This window comes from Ursus maritimus, unplaced genomic scaffold, assembly GCF_017311325.1.
Source record: "Ursus maritimus isolate PB19 unplaced genomic scaffold, ASM1731132v1 scaffold_4, whole genome shotgun sequence".
NCBI lineage: Eukaryota > Metazoa > Chordata > Mammalia > Carnivora > Ursidae > Ursus > Ursus maritimus.
Window position 1 is genome coordinate 14,120,649 of NW_024426552.1, and position 18,913 is coordinate 14,139,561.

An 18,913-nucleotide genomic window follows, 5' to 3' on the forward strand; every position below is an offset into this window, starting at 1 on the left:
CATGTAAATTAAGGGGCTCCTGGTGGCTCAGCTGGTCGAGTGGCCCACTCTTGATTTTGATTCAGGTCATGATCTCAGGGTCCTGGGATTGAGCCCTGAGTTGGGCTCTGCACTCTGTGAGGAGTCTGCTTGGGGATTCTCTCTCTCTCCCTTTGCTCCTTCCCCTGTGCTCTCTCTCTCAAATAAATAAATAAATCTTTTTAAAAAATTATGTAAATTAAATTTTAGTGACCCAAGTCAAGAGACTTGGGCCAACCTTGGACGTAATTGATTAACTCAACCAAGTTAACAGACGATTCTATGAAGTCCAAGCCAGATGTTCTCACACATTTCTTGGCTCTGTGTCATTTCACCATTGTGTCTTCATTTTGAAAACTTTGAAGATATCTCCAATTTCGAGGTACTCTTTTAAAATTCTGAAAACCCTGAGTTATTGTATTTTTTTTAATGAGACCTTAATCAGCAATTAACAAGGTAGTAGAGAGTAGTTAGAAATTGCCTGAGAATAAATGGGAAGAATAGACTTACATAAACAAACTGAAACATATTATGGTAGATATAAAGAGGAAGCAGAAAGAAGTATTTCCTAGAATAAGCCAATAGAAGAGGTGAGGGGAAATATTATCAACTTGAAAATTTTACCTGGTAGTTCCTAGTAGGTTTTGATAGGAAGGGAAGAAGAATAAAAGCCAAAATTAGAATGACAATAGAAATCCTATATGGATTACTAAAGAAGGGTAAAGAAGGAAGAGATTGGCGCATACAAAAACAGGGACAGATGCAATCTGCAATTTTAGTAAAACTTTGAAGAGAATCTTTATGGAGGAGGTTTTTAGGATTTGAACTGGAAATTGAACTTCTACTCTGATAAGCCTGTCTTTGAGATGGATTTTATGCCCTCAATTTCTGAAATTAATTACTCCATGTTTTGCAACCAAAATGTTCTGAAGCTAGTGTTTAAAGCCAAAACTATTATAAAGGTTATTATAACTAAAATGCTAAAAATCAACAGGTACTTTAAAAAAAATGTTTTCTGAACAGAGGCACTTTCTTCAGTCCTCACCTTGATAAATAAATTTGCTTTTTGAAAAATATTGATTTAACAGCTGTAAATTGAACAAATATCTGTGAATTTAGCTGGAGATGGAATTATCCACTTGGGAGATGATGGAACAGAGAAAATGCTTAATTATAAAAGGAATGTCATCAAATGTAAATAATGTAATATACTTCATAATAAACAATTCAATTTAGGGCTTGGAATGTACAAAATGTGAAGAGGCAGCCATTTCTTCCCATAAAAGCTATACAACAGGTTCAAGGCCATTCTAAATAAGAAGCTAAGTAAACCGAGGTATTTTAATAGGAATGAGGGCCTCTCCCTGTGTCAGGAGACAGAAGAATAATGGGTTACAACACTACAGGTAATATGCAGCATGACACAAAGGAGAGTAGACATGTGATTTATCATATGTTCTGCTCAGGGTATATAAGCATCCTGCTACACATGCTGACATTGACCTCAGGATCTTGCCTTGAATACAGCAAACCGACCTCATCCCTCCTGACACTATGAGCTACTACAGCAACTACTACGGAGGCCTGGGCTATGGCTGTGGAAGTTTTGGTGGCCTGGGCTGTGGCCGTGGCTGGGGATGTGGCCGTGGCTGGGGATGTGGCCGTGGCTGGGGATGTGGCAGCAGCTGGGGATGTGGTGGCTTCCGCAGAAGGGGCTGTGGCTGGGGTTGGGGAGGCTACAGATACGGCTGCTGCGGCCCATCTTGCTATGGAAGATATGGATTCTCTGGCTTCTACTGAAATCCTGCCCCAGAAACCCAACATCTGAGGCCACAAAAGGATTATCCAAATTTGACTACAATAACCAAACCAAACAAGATCATCGAGGGCCAAGCCACGATCAAAAACATTTGGCATCTAAGACTTTAAGACTATTTATCATTTTATAGTGCTCTCTTTCATGTCTGCTGGTGTCCTTTATTTCTGCTTTTATAACTGTGGGATTTCTCTATTCCTTTGCAATAAATTATCCTAAGTTAAAACAATATACATGTCTTTAATTTTTTTATGAAACTCAAAATATCAAAGTGATTATTTGTAACTGCACCCAATTGGCAATGAAGAAAATAAATTACTCCATGAAAAGCCAAAGTCATAGGAGAGATATAAACGCACACCCATATGGCTAGATAGATATATGCTAACCATAACACTCAGTTGAAATGAAGATTTTTTCCTCTGAACACTAGACCAAATCTTATTGAATGCATTTAGTCAGATAACATTGGTATATGAAGTTAGTACTGAACTATTAACTTTACATATTCTCATGTCTGAAGTGAGGCCAACATGAAGAATAAGTACCTTTTTGTTTTGTTCAAAATTTATTTTTATTTAGCCATTTTAGTAATAAGAAAAAGTAGTCATAGAATAAAATACACAGTGAAAATAAACATTTTTTGTGTGAAACTCTATCATATTTTCCCCAAGGTCCTCCATGGCTGGACATGGCATTCTTCTTCGATATTGTTAGCACACTGAAATATTTTACTATTCATAATGGAAATTTAAAAATCACTGTCATCACTTGTGAAGTAATCTGTATTAAGGCTATGGCTGACCTGAAGCTTTACACATTATAACGAGTGTCCTGTAATGCTGACCTTCAAAGAGTGACTATTTCATGTTAGTACTTCAAATAAGTTATTTGCCATGAAAAATACAGAATAAAATATCATTATTTCTCCCTCCCTCCCAATTTTACATATTTAGGTAGTAAGACAAAAGTGAATATTTTCTGTTTGAGTTAACCAAATGTAATAAAACCAGTGGAATTATGAAGCTGGCAGGGGCCCTGTAAAGCTTACCGTAATGCCATCTAGGATGGGAAAGGACTCCAAAAAGTGAAATGAATTGCTAAGGATCAAGAATGGCATGAGAAATAGAGCGTAAGACTGGAGCAGTTCTTGCTGAAGACGGGCATCTACTTCACCATGCCTACTAGCACGCTGATTGCGTACTTCCCTCCTGAGTGCTCTCAAATACAGCGTCTTGCTCTGGTCACGCACGTTTGAAGGGCTTAGTAATCACAGCTGATTGACCACATCCATTTCTTTTGATTTGTAAACATTCTGATGTAGAATCTTGAACTATACTAATTTCTAATTTAGCTATATCTGAGTAAAGAGAACTAGAAAAAGGCTAAATGCAAACTCTACTTTAAAAACCTATTATAATGCATTTAAAAATCTCAGACTTGTTTACTGAATGCATGGATGAATTTGCTCAGCTAGATTGTGTCCTTTCAGTCAATTCAGGAGAAGTGTTGTAGCTTCACTGCGAACAGATCAACGTAAAGATACTTTAGTGTCACCATTAGGGGACTGTACTCTTTAGTTTCAATGAGTAAACATTATTTCACATAAAACTGTTTTACTCTCTAACTGGAAAATAGCATTAGAATCTGAGGAAAAACTTTATATACCTAAAGAAAAACAATGATCCATATAACTAATTAGAGAAACTGGCACTCTTAGTATAATGTAGATTTAGCATATTAGTATACCTCTTATTGTTGTATTGGTTTGTGTTGGAATTAAGAGAAGAGCTCCAGAACACATTTCCTCCCGGGGAAAGCTGTCTTCTCGTTCAGAGAAAATCCATCATAAGATCATCAGCTGCACAACTGAGAGAAGATCTGCCAGAGTTAAATAGGCAGAATGTGACATCATTAAACCTGTTTGATTTATTTGTGCTTTTATGGCTTCCTGTTGACTTAATGAGAATGAAATATTCAAATTAACAACTGTCTTTTAATTTAGGATGAACAATAAAAATGGAGCAAATTCTGAAGAGAGCTGACACGGAAATTAAAGAATAAGATGTGAGGCAGCCAAGAATTTCTTAATTAAGATAAGAAAAAGCATTAAACATAATTTTTTTTAAATTAATGAATCAGGCCCATTCATTATATTAAGAAGTTCTGCTTACATATAGACACCATTTTAAAGTGAAAAAAAAAAAAAAGGCTTATACAGGAAGAAAATATTTCCAGAACACAGATCCGACAAAATACCAGTATTCAAGTATATAAAGAGCTCCTACAAATCAATACTAAAATATTAAAAACTGACTAAAAATGAACAAAATACTGAAACAGACACTTCAAAAGAGAGGATATCTAAGTGATCAATAGACATATATAATGGAGCCCAATCTCATTACTTGTCAGGTAAAAAACAAATTAAAGCAATAGTCAGATATTACCACATGCCCACAAAAATGATCAAACTAAGTAGTCTGAAAATGACAAGTATCGTCCAAGATGTAGAGCAACTGCAACTCTGACATTGCTAATGGGACTGCAAATCTAACAACCATTTTGGAAAATTATTATTTTTTTAAAGATTTATTTATTTATTTGAGAGAGAGAAAAAGGGCATGCACAGGGAGAGGAGAAGAGGGAGAGAATATTCAAGCAGACTCCCTGCTGATCATGGAGCCCTTCAATCAAGCCAGGCTCCATCTCATGACCCATGAGGTCATAACCCATGAGATGACAACCTGAGCCAAAACAAAGAGTTGGCCGCTCAACCGACTGAGTCATCCAGCCTTCCCCCCACACCATTTTGGAAAATTATTGATAAGGTCTACTGAAGCTGTTGTCAAAATCTAGAAGGATGGCTATTTTTAGAGAGTGATACTGATCAAAAAGGAACAACAGAGACATTTTAGACATTAAGGTATGCTGGGTATAGGTAGTACATGCATATTTGCAAGAATTCATCAAATTTTATGCCTAAATTTATATATAATATAGAATTCATTATTATGCTTGAAAAAAAAGAACCAACACAAATGATATGATGGTTATACATTGCTCTAAAGTCAGAAAGCCATTCGAGCTTATTCCTCTTTTAAATCCTTCTTGGTTAGATGCAGCCAGAATTGTTACCCATACCTGTGAGAAACACACTGCTTACTTTTACAGACTTTAGAATTCATTCATCCTTTCAGCACTTATTTTTTGTGTTTCTATTACATGCTAGATATTAAAGAAAAGTAACGAAATCCAGTTGGGAAATTGCATCACCTGAAAATTACTTATAAAACAAAGAAAACCTGGGTTGCCTGGGTGGCTCAGTGGGTTAAACGTCTGCCCTCTGCTCAGGTCATGATCCCCCAGTCCTGGCGGGGGGCGGGGGGGGAGTCCTTGCTCAGCAGCGAGCCTGCTTCTCCCTCTGCCTGTTGCTCTCCCTGCTTGTGCTCGCTCTCTCTCTCTGACAAATAAATAAAATTAAATTTAAAAAATGAAGAAAACCTGGACACTATATTTGAGGTCATATAAAATTCTCAAGAACTTAAAGATTCAAGCCTAAAGTTAAGGGCACCACTGGAAGAATTTAACCAGGTTTGGGTCAGTGTTGACAATAAAACTAACTTCTTAGAGTTAGCCGAGTGACTTTTACCCTCAATTTTTCCCCCCACCCTTTATCCTTTAACATCATATCTACATTTTGGAGATTCTGAAGGCATTTCCAACGTATAATGAAATCTTACTGAATTTGACAAAGCCCTTGGGTGTGGAGTATCTTTTTGATGCTGAGACTTTGACACACATTTGTTATCTTAGTAGAGAGTAGTATGGTATTTCCTGAGAAGGAAAGGAAAAAAAAAAGAGAGAGAGCACAGAATAGGCAAAGGGAATACAAGTGGAAAACTGTTCTTTTAAAAGTAAAGGTACAAGAGGAAGGAAGAAAATGGATTGAATACAGACTGAATGAAAGTTGATGGGTGGCAAAGAGAAATTTTACATACTTTACAATTTGGTCTAGCTGCCGTAGCAGCTCATGTTCATGTGGGACAGAGGCTCGATGAAATTCTACAAGAAGTTGTAACATACCTATTAGAATGGCTAAAATTCAAAGCACTGACAAGAACAAATGCTGACACGTTGGGCAGCAACTGCAGCTCTCATTTATTACTGATCACATGCAAAATGGCTCGGCCACTTTGGAAGACAGACAGTCTGCCAGTTTTGTACAAAGCCAAACATAGTCTTACACGTAAGATTCAGCAATAACTCTCCCTGGTTTTACCCAAATGAGTTGAAAACTTATATCCACACAAAGACCTGAATACAGATGTTTATTAAAGTTGTATTCTTTATTGCCCAAACTTGGAAGCAATCAAGGTTCCTTCTATTGGGGAATGGATAAACAAACATGGTACCTTCAGACAATGGAGTATTATCCAGTGATACAAAGAAAGGAGCTGTCAAGGCGCAAAGGATGTGGAGGAATCATGAAAGCTTGTTGCTAAGTGAAAGAAATCAATGTGAAAAAGCTACACGCTGTAAAATTCCAACTATGACATTCTGGCAAAGGTGAAACTATGAAGACAGTAAGGTTAGTGGTTGCAAGAATTTGGGGGAAGGGAGGGAAGAATGGGTGGAGTACAGAGGATTTTTAGGGTGGTTTAATGGTGGTTACATGACATCATGTGTTTGTTAAAACCCATAGAATAGTACAACACAAGGAGTGAACCCTCACCTAAACTATCAATTTCAACTAATAGTAACATACCAAACTGGTTCATTAATCGTAATCAATAGACCATACTAATTGAAGATGTTTAATAATAGGAGGAAATGTGTGTGTGTGTGTGTGTGTGTGTGTGTGTGGAGGGTATAGAAACTCTGTACTTTCTGCTCAATTTTTCTGAAACTTAAAAGTGTACTAAAAATGGTCTATTAATTAGAAAAGAAGAGATTAAATACAATATTAGATACGTGGGTGAAGAAATGAAAGGAAATAGCGAACGTAAAAATAGAGAGGAGATATAATCTGCATTTTTAAAAAGAATTATTTATTTATTTGACAGAGAGAGAGAGAGAGCAAGCACAAGCAGGGGGAGAGGGAGAAACAGGCTCCCCACCAGAGCAGGGAGCCCAACATGGGGCTTGATCACAGGACCCTGGGATCATGACCTGAGCCAAAGGCAGACGCCTCACTGACTGAGCCACCCAGGTGCCCCAAAGTCTGCATTTTGGGAAGCAATTTGGATAGATTTCATACTAAAGAAGAAGGTTAGAATTTTGGAGGATAACGTTCAGTCAGCTTTAAAAGCTACTTTGAAATTTTTGATTGCTGTGACTTGCTTTCAGTTTGTGAACAATTTTATCCCATGCTTGTCAAAGCCCACAGAACTGTACAACACAAAGAATGCAATGTAAACTATGGATTTTAGTTAATAATTATATATCAATATTGGTTCATCAATTATGACAAGCAAAAAATGTTTTTTTTTTTCAAAATAATATGAAAAGTAAAAACTATATCGGTTATGTGGCCAACGTTCTAAGATCAAAGAAAACATAGATCCTTTATTTATTTATTTATTTTCCAAAATTCCTTACTGGTATCACAACAGTCAAGCTGATCCTTCTTGGCTTTCAAATGTTTCCACTTCCTTATCTTTGAAAGGGGTAAATAACTCACTTTTTAGATTGAGGAATAAGATGCTTTAATAGATGATAGAGCTTTGACTTTGACCCATTTCTTTGATTTAATTTGTAAATGAAGCACAGAAACCTAAACAAAACAAAACAAAACAAAACAGAGATGAAGAAATATTTCATTGAGAAACACACCACCATCAGATATGATCGGCATGCCTAACTATGAAGAGTTCTGTTTGGGGTCTGGTATGTTCAGCCTTTGAAGATACCTCATTCCTTCATACAAAGTGATGCAATAACTTTTAGAGGCCACCCTAGCTAGGCACCAAAGCAATCTCAAACATTTTAATGAGTGTGAGAGCCTCTCCCTGTGTCAGGGGACAATGAATGAATGAGTTGTATCGAGCAGGTAATTAAGAAATGACGCAAAAGGAGGGTATACACGTGATTTATTACATGCTCTAACCAAGGTATATAAGCATCCCTCTACACACGCTGACATTCACATTCAGGATCTCGCCTTGAATACAGCAAACCAAACTCAACACTCTTGACACCATGAGCTACTACGGCAACTTCTATGGTGGCCTGGGCTGCGGCAGTGGCTGGGGATGTGGCAGCTTCCGCAGGCTGGGCTGTGGCTGGGGATGTGGCAGCTTCCCCAGACTGGGCTGGGGCTGGGGCTGGGGAGGCTATGGATCCAGCTGCTTCTGCCCACTGTGCTATGGAGGATATGGATTCTCTAATTTCTACTGAAATCCTGCCCTGGAAGTCCAACATCTGAGGCCATAAAGTGATTAACCCAAGTTAACTAAAACTTGAACCAAGCCATATCAGCCGGCACTGAGCCAAGCTGAAAAGTATTTAGCATTTTAGATTCTAGGAATATTTATCCTTTTCTACCGGCCTGCTTCACATCTCCTGGTATCCCCTATATGCATGTTCGTAACCGTGGAATTTCTCAGTTCCCTTTGCAATAAATTATCCTAATTTAAAATGGAACATATGGCTTATTTATTTAACTGAATTCTGACTTTCTCTTTCAAAGTGCATTTCCCTTCTTGTGTCCTTTCAAAGAAACAGTCCTGAAGTTCTAGTTACATGTCCCTGTGATTATCATAGCAGTGTAAACACAGAGTTTATGAGAATTAATCGGCTTTCCACATTAACCACCTAATTTTGTTTCGTGGTATTAGTTTTGATTTAGAATCTTGAACCTATTAATTTCTAGTTTAGCTGGATCTGAAAAAAAAAATAACTAGCAAGCAATGCTAAGTTCAAATGCTATTTACAATATTTAAGATGGATTTGAAGGACTCAGACTTGTTTACTAAACATAAAAATAGAGTTGTTCAGCCAGATAGTAAGACCTACACTTTTAGTCAACCTAGTTATAGTATATTAGCTTTACACTGGCTAGATCAGGGAAAGTAACAGCTTGATGACTTCCCTGGATGGCTATACTACTGAGCTTGACAGAGTACAATAGGTATTCTGTTTTCTTAATGGTTAATAGCGTTTCTCCAGAATTTGGAGAAAGGCCTTCTGCAGCTATAAAGAAGAATAATCGACACCCCCACTTGGAGCAGATGTTTGACATTCCTAGGATAATATTATATTGTTAGAATTTGAAATGACTGTTTTTATGGATCTCTGCTGGATTTGCAGAGATGCTCCAACACATCTTTATTTCCAGGGAAAAGCTAGATCTTACGTTAGGGAGAGCACATCACAGCAGGTTCACCGACCCCAGCACTGATAAGTATCTGGCAGTCAAATAGGCAGAGTGCAACATACTGAATGAAACCCATTTGATTTCTTTATTCAGCCAGACTGAATGAGAATGAAATAGTCAAATAATCAACTGTTTGTTATTTTTAGAATGATCAATGAAAATAAAAAAAGTTCTGAAGAAAGGAGACAAAAAGAATTGAATAACATTGTGTGAGGTGGTAAAAAATTTAATCAGAACCAAAACCATTGAACATAAAAGGATGAATAAATTAGTTGTTATTATATTACAACTTTATGTTCATATACAGACAGAATTTAAAGTGGAAAAATACCAAGCCACATACTAGGTGAAAATAAGTTTAATACATAAATCTGACAAAATACCAATACCTAAAAATGTAGAGAGTTCCTGCTAATCAATTATAAAATATTGGTTAATTGATTAATATTAAACAAGCCTACTTAAAAATGGATAAAATACTTGAACAGGCATTTCAAAAGAGAGTATATCTAAGTGGCTTATAAGCATATGTAAAATTCTCAATGTCATCATTGATCAGGAAAACCAAATTAAAACAATATTCAGATATCACTACATACCCTAAAGATGATCAGATTAAGGTGCTGAAATGGTCAATGTGGATAAGGATGTGGAATAACTGGTAATCTCATAGACTTCTGGCAGTATTGTAAATTTAGCAACTGCGTTGGAAAATTATTTGGTAGGATCTACTGAAGCTAAATACATATAGTATAAATTAGCAATGTGTGTCTTACGTATACCCAAAGTAAAGGAATGCCTAAGTCTACAAAAAGAATCTCCAGTAAAAAGTACATAGCAGCTTTATTCACACCAGGAGGGAAGGATGGAAGAAGGAAGGAAGGAAGGAAAGAAAGAAGGAAGAGAGGGAGGGAGGGGTGAAGGAAGGAAGGGGGGAAAGAAGGAAGGGGGAAGGAAAGGAGGAAGGAAGGGAGGAAGAAAGAAAGGAAACTTCTCAAATACAGATTTACCAGAGCAAAATAGTAAATAAATTGTGCTTTAGTCATATAATGGGGTACTTTACAGTAATGAAAACAACAAAACTAATGTTAGCAACAGCAATGATGTATTTCACAGAGACAGCGATCTACGAAATCATTTAGGAGAGAAAAGTTGCGGGCATACCGTCTGATGCCGTTCCTGTGATGTCCAGATCTGGCAGACTTCCAGGGAGTAATACTAACTGTTGGGCCAAGAGAAAACTTGGGGAGTTTGAGAGTGGTCAATGTAGGTGGTCTGTGAATAAAAACAGAATATCACTAACTTGTACACTTAGGACTTGTGTATTTTACAATATGCTTCAAACAAAAACAACAAAAACAAATGAAATGATGGCTTTATGTTTCTCTAAAGCAGGAAAACTATTTGAGCCAATTCCTCCTTTAAATCCCCAGATGCATTTATAGAGATATCCATGTCTGCGGAAGACGTGATCTTTACCCGTAAGAAACTTCGAGTGCATCCACCCATTCAGCTCTTCCTTATTGATTTTCTGCTTCATGCTAGTAGTTGCTGAGGCGTCAACAAGTCCAGCTGGGAAAATACATCATTTGATAATTGCTGATAAGCTCAGAAAAGCTGGACAGTATATTTGAAGCCATGAACGTTTAAAAAAAAAAATTTAGATGTTCTGTGAAGTTAAGAGCATACCTGGTGGGGCTCAACCAGTATTCAGGTCAGCCTTGGGTGTAGGTGATTAACTTTTTGGAGTAAGCTGAAGGACCTTTTGCCTTCAATTTGTTTTTTTCTCCATCCTGTCTTTTTACATTATACTTACATTTTTGGAGATTCTGAAGACATTTCCAATGTTAACTGCCTCTTACTGAATTTCACAGGGTATTAGGCATTTTTTTCTCAGCATCTAAGATCTTAAGAAGCATTTCATATTTTAGCAGACACTAGTTAGCTATTTTCTGAAACAGAAAAAAAAGCAACAACACTACAACAGGCAAAGAGATGTAATGAACACTGGGTGTTATATAAAATCGATGAATAACTGAATTCTACATCTGAAATTAATGATACTGTATGTTAATTAGTTGAATTTAAATAAAATAAGATAAAAAAACAATAGGCAGAGAAAATACAAAAGCAAACATATTTTGGTAAGAGTGAAGATATATATGGAAGAATTTAAGTAGAATTGGATAAAAAATGAAGGTAAGCCAAAGATAAATTTTATATATTGTATATATTTCATTATTTCACCTATTTAACAGACCCTGGTGGGATTGAGAGGAACTGAGGTAAAGTGATATTTGAAAACTGATTGAATAAGAGGGTAAATAATGGATTAGGGGAAAGGGAGGAAAAGATGTCTATATGGCAGGAGGCAGATGTAATCTATTTTTCGATAGGTGATATACCAGGAAGGGAGTCCAGATGTGAAAAAAAGGAATTTTGAACAATTTGTAATGTTGCTTATGAAATAGCTTTTAGATCACTCTGACTTGCCTTTAATATTTGAACAATATTACTTCATGTTGTTAATCCAAATGTTCGTTTTCCAAACTAGTACGCAAAATCAGAAAAGAGAATATTTTTATGATGGTCAGTGTTATAAAATAATAGAAAATGTTAACTTTGAAAACAAAAATATGGTTTTTGCTTTGTTCATGGAACTCAAATATGTGGAAGGGATACACTTTATTTTCAGCCCTATTGGATACATCCATTGACTTTGGAGCTATTACCCGATTAAGTGTGAAGTGACGGAGCCACACAATGGTTATTTTACCTGCTCTGTGCACTGAGAATCTACAAGACCCATATGGGATTGACTGAAAGGACAACTCTACTCAATTGTCAATGAGGGAAACAATCTCCTTGGCTTAGAATCATTTTTTTTTTCATATACTTCACAAATATGCATACAACTAGATGTAAAAACTAATAATTCTAGACTGAAATGAAAAAATATTTCAAATGGTTAGTAATCTAATATTTCTCAATCTCTTGCTTTTATATAGATAATGTTTAGATTAAAGTCAACAACAAAAGTCAATGGCCATTTACTATATGTATTTATCAAATATATGTGTTTTATATAAGTCAAATCACATTTTTCAATTCAGTACAATGCATAATAAATCCATTTATTCAAAATTTATTTGACTTTTTTATTTTAAGCACAAATGATAACAGATCAAACCTTATCACTAGTCTAATTACAAAGTAAACCACCTTTCCAAGAATTTTTGAATTTGAATAATCTCATCCTGTGTATCATACTCTTCTGCACATTATTTCTTTTGACATTTGCATCGAGCAGCTGACCTATTAGTCAGTAATGAATTGGGGTATATTTTTTTCTGTGAGATCATTTAACTCAAACATTTTAACTAAAAATTTTTAGTTAGCTCTCTTATATTCTTATTGCGTTTTTACAACTAGACATGGCATTCTTCTTTACCACCATTCTCATATTGAAGAACTTTTTCAGCCCAATAAGGGAAAGAAACAACTCGACATAATTTTGAACTAATTTATTTTTTAGCTTAAACTGATGCTAAACACAGCTGAATCCACAGAGCCTTCTTATAGATCTGAATTTTCCCTGATAAAAATCAGTGGGAGGGAACATTTTATTGTTGAAATAAGAAAAAAGATATAAGAAAATACCAATGGTTTTTCCTAAAATCAAATGATATATTCAGGCAACAGTATATAATTAAGATATTTTGTTTAAACGTCTCGAAATTGGTAAAATATGTTTGATTCAATTAAATAGTAGTGTCATAAACTTGCCAAAACCAGACATTAAACGACAGCAGGGTTATGCATCATCTTGCAGGTAAAAAAAGACACACACACACACACACACACACACACACACACACACACACACAGCTTCAGAAACGTAATTGGATTTTGTAGAGTTATGTAAGTTCTAGTAACAGAATCAGGACCAAGGCCAACGTCTTCTGAATCAAGGTGCCACAACGTAGCCTCCTTTGCCCTATATTTTCTCCCTTCATGGAAACAGAGTATTTTGAAAGTTCTACCGAGCTTCCATTAACATAGCTGCCTTTATGAGGGTATGAAAGATTACATTTCTTAAGTAGAAAGACCATTTCTATAACATTTTATAGTTATGATATAGAGAATTAAAACTTACTTGCAATGTTAGTTTTATCCAGATTTCACCTATATCTATACGCAACTCTCTGTCTCTAGCAAAAGTCTTCCTTCAAAGTCACAGACTTATTCAGTCTACATCAAAATAAGTTTGCTTGGCCATCAGTTATCACCTAGCCTTTTAGTCAATCCATTTCTGGGTGTTGTAGACTCTTAGAGTACACAGCAAATGAGATACAGTTGTATGGCTCCTTTGTTTCACACTTGATCAGGTCATAGCTCCACAGTCTATAAACAGGCCATATAGGATTAAACAAACAAACAAACAAAACAGTCATCTGAGTCATTAGATTGAGAAACACTGTCTATGACACTCTTAGTAAGATACACTATCATATATTATTACATACTATTTTATGGTTTAATTAATTTGTCTGAGTGAAGGAAAAATATTTTGAATTTATAACCCCAGTGCTCTTAACTTCCAAATAAAAGCTATAATTTGGGCAATGGAAGAATATATTTTCATTATTTCATACAACAATACAGGATCTGATTTTCACATCAAGTCACTGTCTCCATGTAGAAAGTTCCTGAAAAGAGAAAGACAAAGAATTGTCTAAGTTTTTAAGTCCACTGAATTAAGAGAAACACAAACAAATAAAAACTCTCAAAAGACATATATATTTCCCAGTTCTCAAAGATAATTCATATCCAAAGGATATTACCATTTTTCTAATTTTTAACTCAGGGAAAAGAAAAACAATAAAAAATATTTTGTTCATAAATTTGACAGTATTATCATTTCACATCTTTTTGTTCTTAATCATATACCACCTTTCTTCTTTGAAAATACACAAATAAGGGTACATTTCATTATTGAGCTTTTTAAAAAATTGTGAAATATATTGATTTTTATCTCATATGGAAATAGTTATTTGCATCAGAAATAACATAAATTAGTCATTACAGTCAAATAATCTAGCAAATTTACTTGACTATTCAAGAGATTCTTAAACTTGTTAGAATTATTTGTGATTTTTGACTTCAAAAAGACTCTTTGAGAATTAAAAATTTTTCCAACTTTTTTTTCACAGTGAAAAGTAGAAATGGGATAAATTTTGATAAGAAGGAAAAAGGACTTAACAACAGGGGAAAATACTCAGTTAAATATTCCTTTAAAACTTGAAAGCCATTTTAATCCATATTCCATCTTTGAGAATTACTATGAGTTATGGCAGGTAGAATTCATTCTTTCATTAATTCAACAAATATTTTTGTTTGTAAGAACAATGAACAAATCCCATTGGGAGAATGAATTATCAAAAATGTTATTGGGTGCCTGTGTGGCTCAGTCAGTTAAGTGTCTGCCTTTGGCTCAGGTCATGATCCCAGGGTCCTGGGATGAGCCGCACATCCGGCTCCCTGCTCAGTGGGGAATATGGTTCTCTCTCTCCCTCTGCCCCTCCCCCTGCTCATGCTCTCTCCCACTTGCTCTCTCTTTCCCTCAAATAAATAAATAAAATATTTTAAAAATATTACAAAAACACTAAGTCAGGAAGTTATATGCACCCCATGTTCATTGCAGTATGATTTATAGTAGTCAATATATGTAAGCAACCTGTGTCCATTGATGGATGAATGGGTAAAGAAAGAATAATACACACACACACACACACACACATGCATGCATGCACACATAGAATGGAATATTTCACCCATAAAAAAGAAGGGAATCTTGCCATTTACAAGAACATGGACGGACCTTGAGGGCATATGCTAAGTGAAGTAAGTCAGAGAAGGACATATACCGAATGATTTCACATATATGTAGAATCTAAAAAAACAAAAAACAAAAACTGAGCTCACAGATACAAAAAACAGATTGGTGGTTGGTAGAAGCAGAGGATGGGGGCCGGGTAGGAAAAATTGGTGAAGGGGGTCAAGAGGTATAAACCAGTTATAAAATAAGTAAGTCATAAAGATGTAATATACAGCATGGTGACTATAGATAATACTACTGTATTGCATTTTTAAAAAGTTTTTATTTAAATTCAGGTTAGTTAACATACAGTGTAATATTAGTTTCAGGTGTACAATGTAGTGATTGAACACTTCCATGTATCAGTCAGTGTTCAGCACAATAAGCACACTTCTCAATACCCATCCTGTATTTTTTTTAATTTAAATTCAATTAGTCAAGGTATAGTACATTATTTGATATAATTATCTGATATAATGTTCAATTATTCACCAGTCCAGTATTGCATATTTGAAAATGTCTAAGAGAGTAGATCTTAATCACAAGAAAAAATTATACCTGTGTATGGTGATGGATGTTATCTAGACTTACTGTGGTGATCATTTCACAATACATACAAATATCGAATCATTATGTTTTACACCTGAAATTCGTATAATACTATATGTCAATTATATTTCAATAAATAAAATGCTATTTATACATTTCAAAACAAAACAAAACAATACAATACAACAACAACAAAACAAAACTTTCCGTAATATGTCTAAGGTCATATAAAGTAAATATACTGTTAAACACCCAAGTCCAAGATATGATCACACTCCAGTGGGGCTTAAACATTAGGTTTGGTTTACGATCTTCACAGAGTGAGCTGAGTACTGAGTGAGTAGTGGCCCTCTACCTTCCATGTTTCTTGACTCAGTCATTTCATAACTGCACATTCATTCTTGGAGATTTTCAAGGCATCAGGATTTTTAAGAGACTCTGTTAAAAATATTATATGATCTTAAGTGTATATATTTTAAAAAACTAAAGCCTCAATAAATAAGTAATAGCATACAAAAAAATGTTGGCTGATTGCCTGAGAGAAAATAAAAGGGCGGGACACGCAGAATTGGTAAAGAAAATATAAGAACAAAGATACTATGATGAAATTAGGGATATGAGTAGAGGGATGAAATCCTGGGTGGACAAAATGGATAAGAACAAAAGACCTAGCTGGTGCAAGTATGGGGGGGATGTATGTAAAATGTATGAATGTAAAAATGGGGATGGGGATGAATGTAAAAATGAGATTTAAAGAGAGGTTAGATAAGAGATTTGACATACGGATTATGAAGAAAAGTAAAAAAGGAAAAAGGATAACTATAAAGCATAGAGCCAAGGTAGTCTGCATTTTAGCTAATAGTTTGGGGATAGCCTGGTCTGGAAAAATGAATAATGTGTAAAGAGAATATTTTTGAACAGCTTACAGATTGGTTATAAAAGTGAGTTTTGTCTCTTGGGTGGTCTCAGTTTCTGAAATAAATTGTATTGCGTTGATTAACCAAAACGATGTTTTACAGGCTGATGTATAAAGTCAAAATAGCTTTCTTTTGTGTGTGTGTGGGTGGGTGTGTGTGTATTCAACTTGAGAAAGAAATTTGACATTTGGAGAATTTGATAGATTTAAGAATTTTAAACATGAGCAGTGTATTTTAATCTAGATGGAAATAAGATGGAAGTATCCAGAGAATGATATGAAAATGGGAAATGAGAAAATAATGAGAAAACACGATCAAATATGAATGATGCAATATGTTTAGTGATGAAGAATTCTATGTAGGGAATTTTCATTTTGTGACTTTGAAGACAGATTTCTTTTCTCATTAAAACAGAAAGAATGTAACGAGTTCAAGGGTGTTCTAACGAGGCAGCTAAGCAAGCTCAGAAATTTTAATGAGTGTGCACCTCTCCTTGTGTCAGCAAACAGATTAATGAGTTGACTCAAGTGAATGAATAATTTGGAATGATACAAAGGACTGGCTCCATGTTTTATCACACTTTCTGCTCAGGGGGTATATGCATAGCTGTATGGTACATTCATACTCAGGATTTTGCTTTGAACGGCAAACCAACTCACCATCCCTGACACCATGATTTACTATGACAGCTTACTATGGAAGCCTGGGCTATGGCTGTGGGGGTTTCTGTGGTCTGGGCTGTGGCTGTGGCTGGAGATGTGGCAGCTTTTACAGACAGGGCTGAACTCGGGGAGGCCACAGATATGGTTGCCACCATCCGTCATGCTATGGAGGATATGCATTCTCTAGCTTCTACTAAACTACTGCTCCAGTAACCCAAAATCTGTTACCATGAGTGGATTTGCCACAACATTCTTCAGTCAATGCACTGGGATTACCCCAGGCTTATTTGCCAAGAGAGATCTAAGAATTTCAGAGAATTTATTATTTTAAGATATCTGTATGATGTCCTCTGGCATCCCAAGTTTGGGCACTAACAGATGATTTATGTTGAATACCAATAAATGACCCAACTTGAAATAGAAAATACGGTTTTGAGGGTGGGGGGTGTTGTTTAACTCAGTTATGTGCACATACTTATATGTAAGTTTTACTATTTACAATTAGAATACAGTATGCACAATTACACATGTGCGTGTACATAAAAAAGAACTCTGGTTTGAAAATTAGTAATTCAAAACAATAAATGTTATTCTTTTTCTTTATTTTAGTTATATAACTTTCAGAATTGAATTTGGCAGCAAAAAATCAACTATGGAGTGTTAAATTTTCCTGCATTTTAAAAAATAGAGTTGTTTTACATATTTCATATTTATCTATTTCTATTTCTTAATGGAGTTCAAAATTTGCAACTAATCTTCCACCTTTGTTGTCTCTCCCTTTATTTTGTCTTATAAAAACAAATGGTGTTACATCTACATACTTGTAGTTGCTAGACAACCACATCATTACAACTGCAATCAGAGCAAACTTTCCACAAATCTCATAATCCACATTGCTAAATTTTCATAGAAAATAAGCTCTGTTTTCCTATGAATCTTTGAAATGTACATTTTCTTTCATTATTCACAGTCTGCTTTCCTTTATTTGTTATGCATGTAAAATGAGACAGACATTAAAGTTATTGATAAAGTGGATAATCAAATATGAACTTGGGTCGTGCATCTCCCTCATCTCACTTGTCTTCTTATGGGAGCACTCTTCATCATCATCATCACCAACCTCCCACTGAAGTAGTTGTAATCCAGGGAGAATAATACATAAACAGAAATATCATTAGGGAGCGAAATGTTGTGTGGTTTCCACTGACCAAAAATACCATTCAAGAATTCAAAAAATATATATATCCCATTTATCTCTTCAAAAATGACCGTTTTATTGACAGGACAGTAGTACCTCCCCTTATCAGTGGTTTTATTTTCTGTGCTTTCAGTCACCTGAGGTCAGCCACAGGTGGGAAGCAAATGATCCTCCTTCAGGCATGTTGTCAGAAGATCAAAAGCAGCCTCACGCTACCTCACAATGCCTACGTCACTCACCTCATGTCATCTCCTCATGTAGACATTTTATTATTTCAAGAAGAAGGATGAGTATGATAAAGGTATTTTGACAGAAAGACCACATTCACATCGCTTTTATTACAGTATAGTTATAGTTGTTCTATTTAATTATTAGTTATTAGGGTTAATCTGTTCTGTGCCTAATTTATGAATTAAACTTTATCCCAGAGATATATGTCTAGGAACAAGCATAGTACATACATATAGGGTTTGGTACCATCTGTGGTTTCAGGCACC

The 18,913-nt window shown here is 35.4% G+C and overlaps 1 protein-coding gene and 1 pseudogene across 1 annotated transcript; both read left to right on the forward strand.

Moving 5' to 3' along the window:
• Positions 1–1,572: 1,572 nt before the first annotated feature.
• LOC121100472 (keratin-associated protein 19-8-like) lies at positions 1,573–8,452 on the forward strand. Its single transcript, XM_040621699.1, has 3 exons — positions 1,573–1,639; positions 2,994–2,997; positions 8,107–8,452. The coding sequence occupies exons 1-3, from the start codon at positions 1,573–1,575 to the stop codon at positions 8,231–8,233; spliced, it is 198 nt and encodes a 65-aa protein (XP_040477633.1). The 3' UTR covers positions 8,234–8,452.
• Positions 8,453–14,642: 6,190 nt separating this feature from the next.
• On the forward strand, positions 14,643–17,415 carry LOC121100448 (annotated as a pseudogene).
• Positions 17,416–18,913: the final 1,498 nt, after the last annotated feature.

Bases quoted from the DNA above. Each gene is read 5' to 3' on its own strand.
- LOC121100472 (XM_040621699.1), top strand. From the start codon at position 1,573: ATGAGCTACTACAGCAACTACTACGGAGGCCTGGGCTATGGCTGTGGA.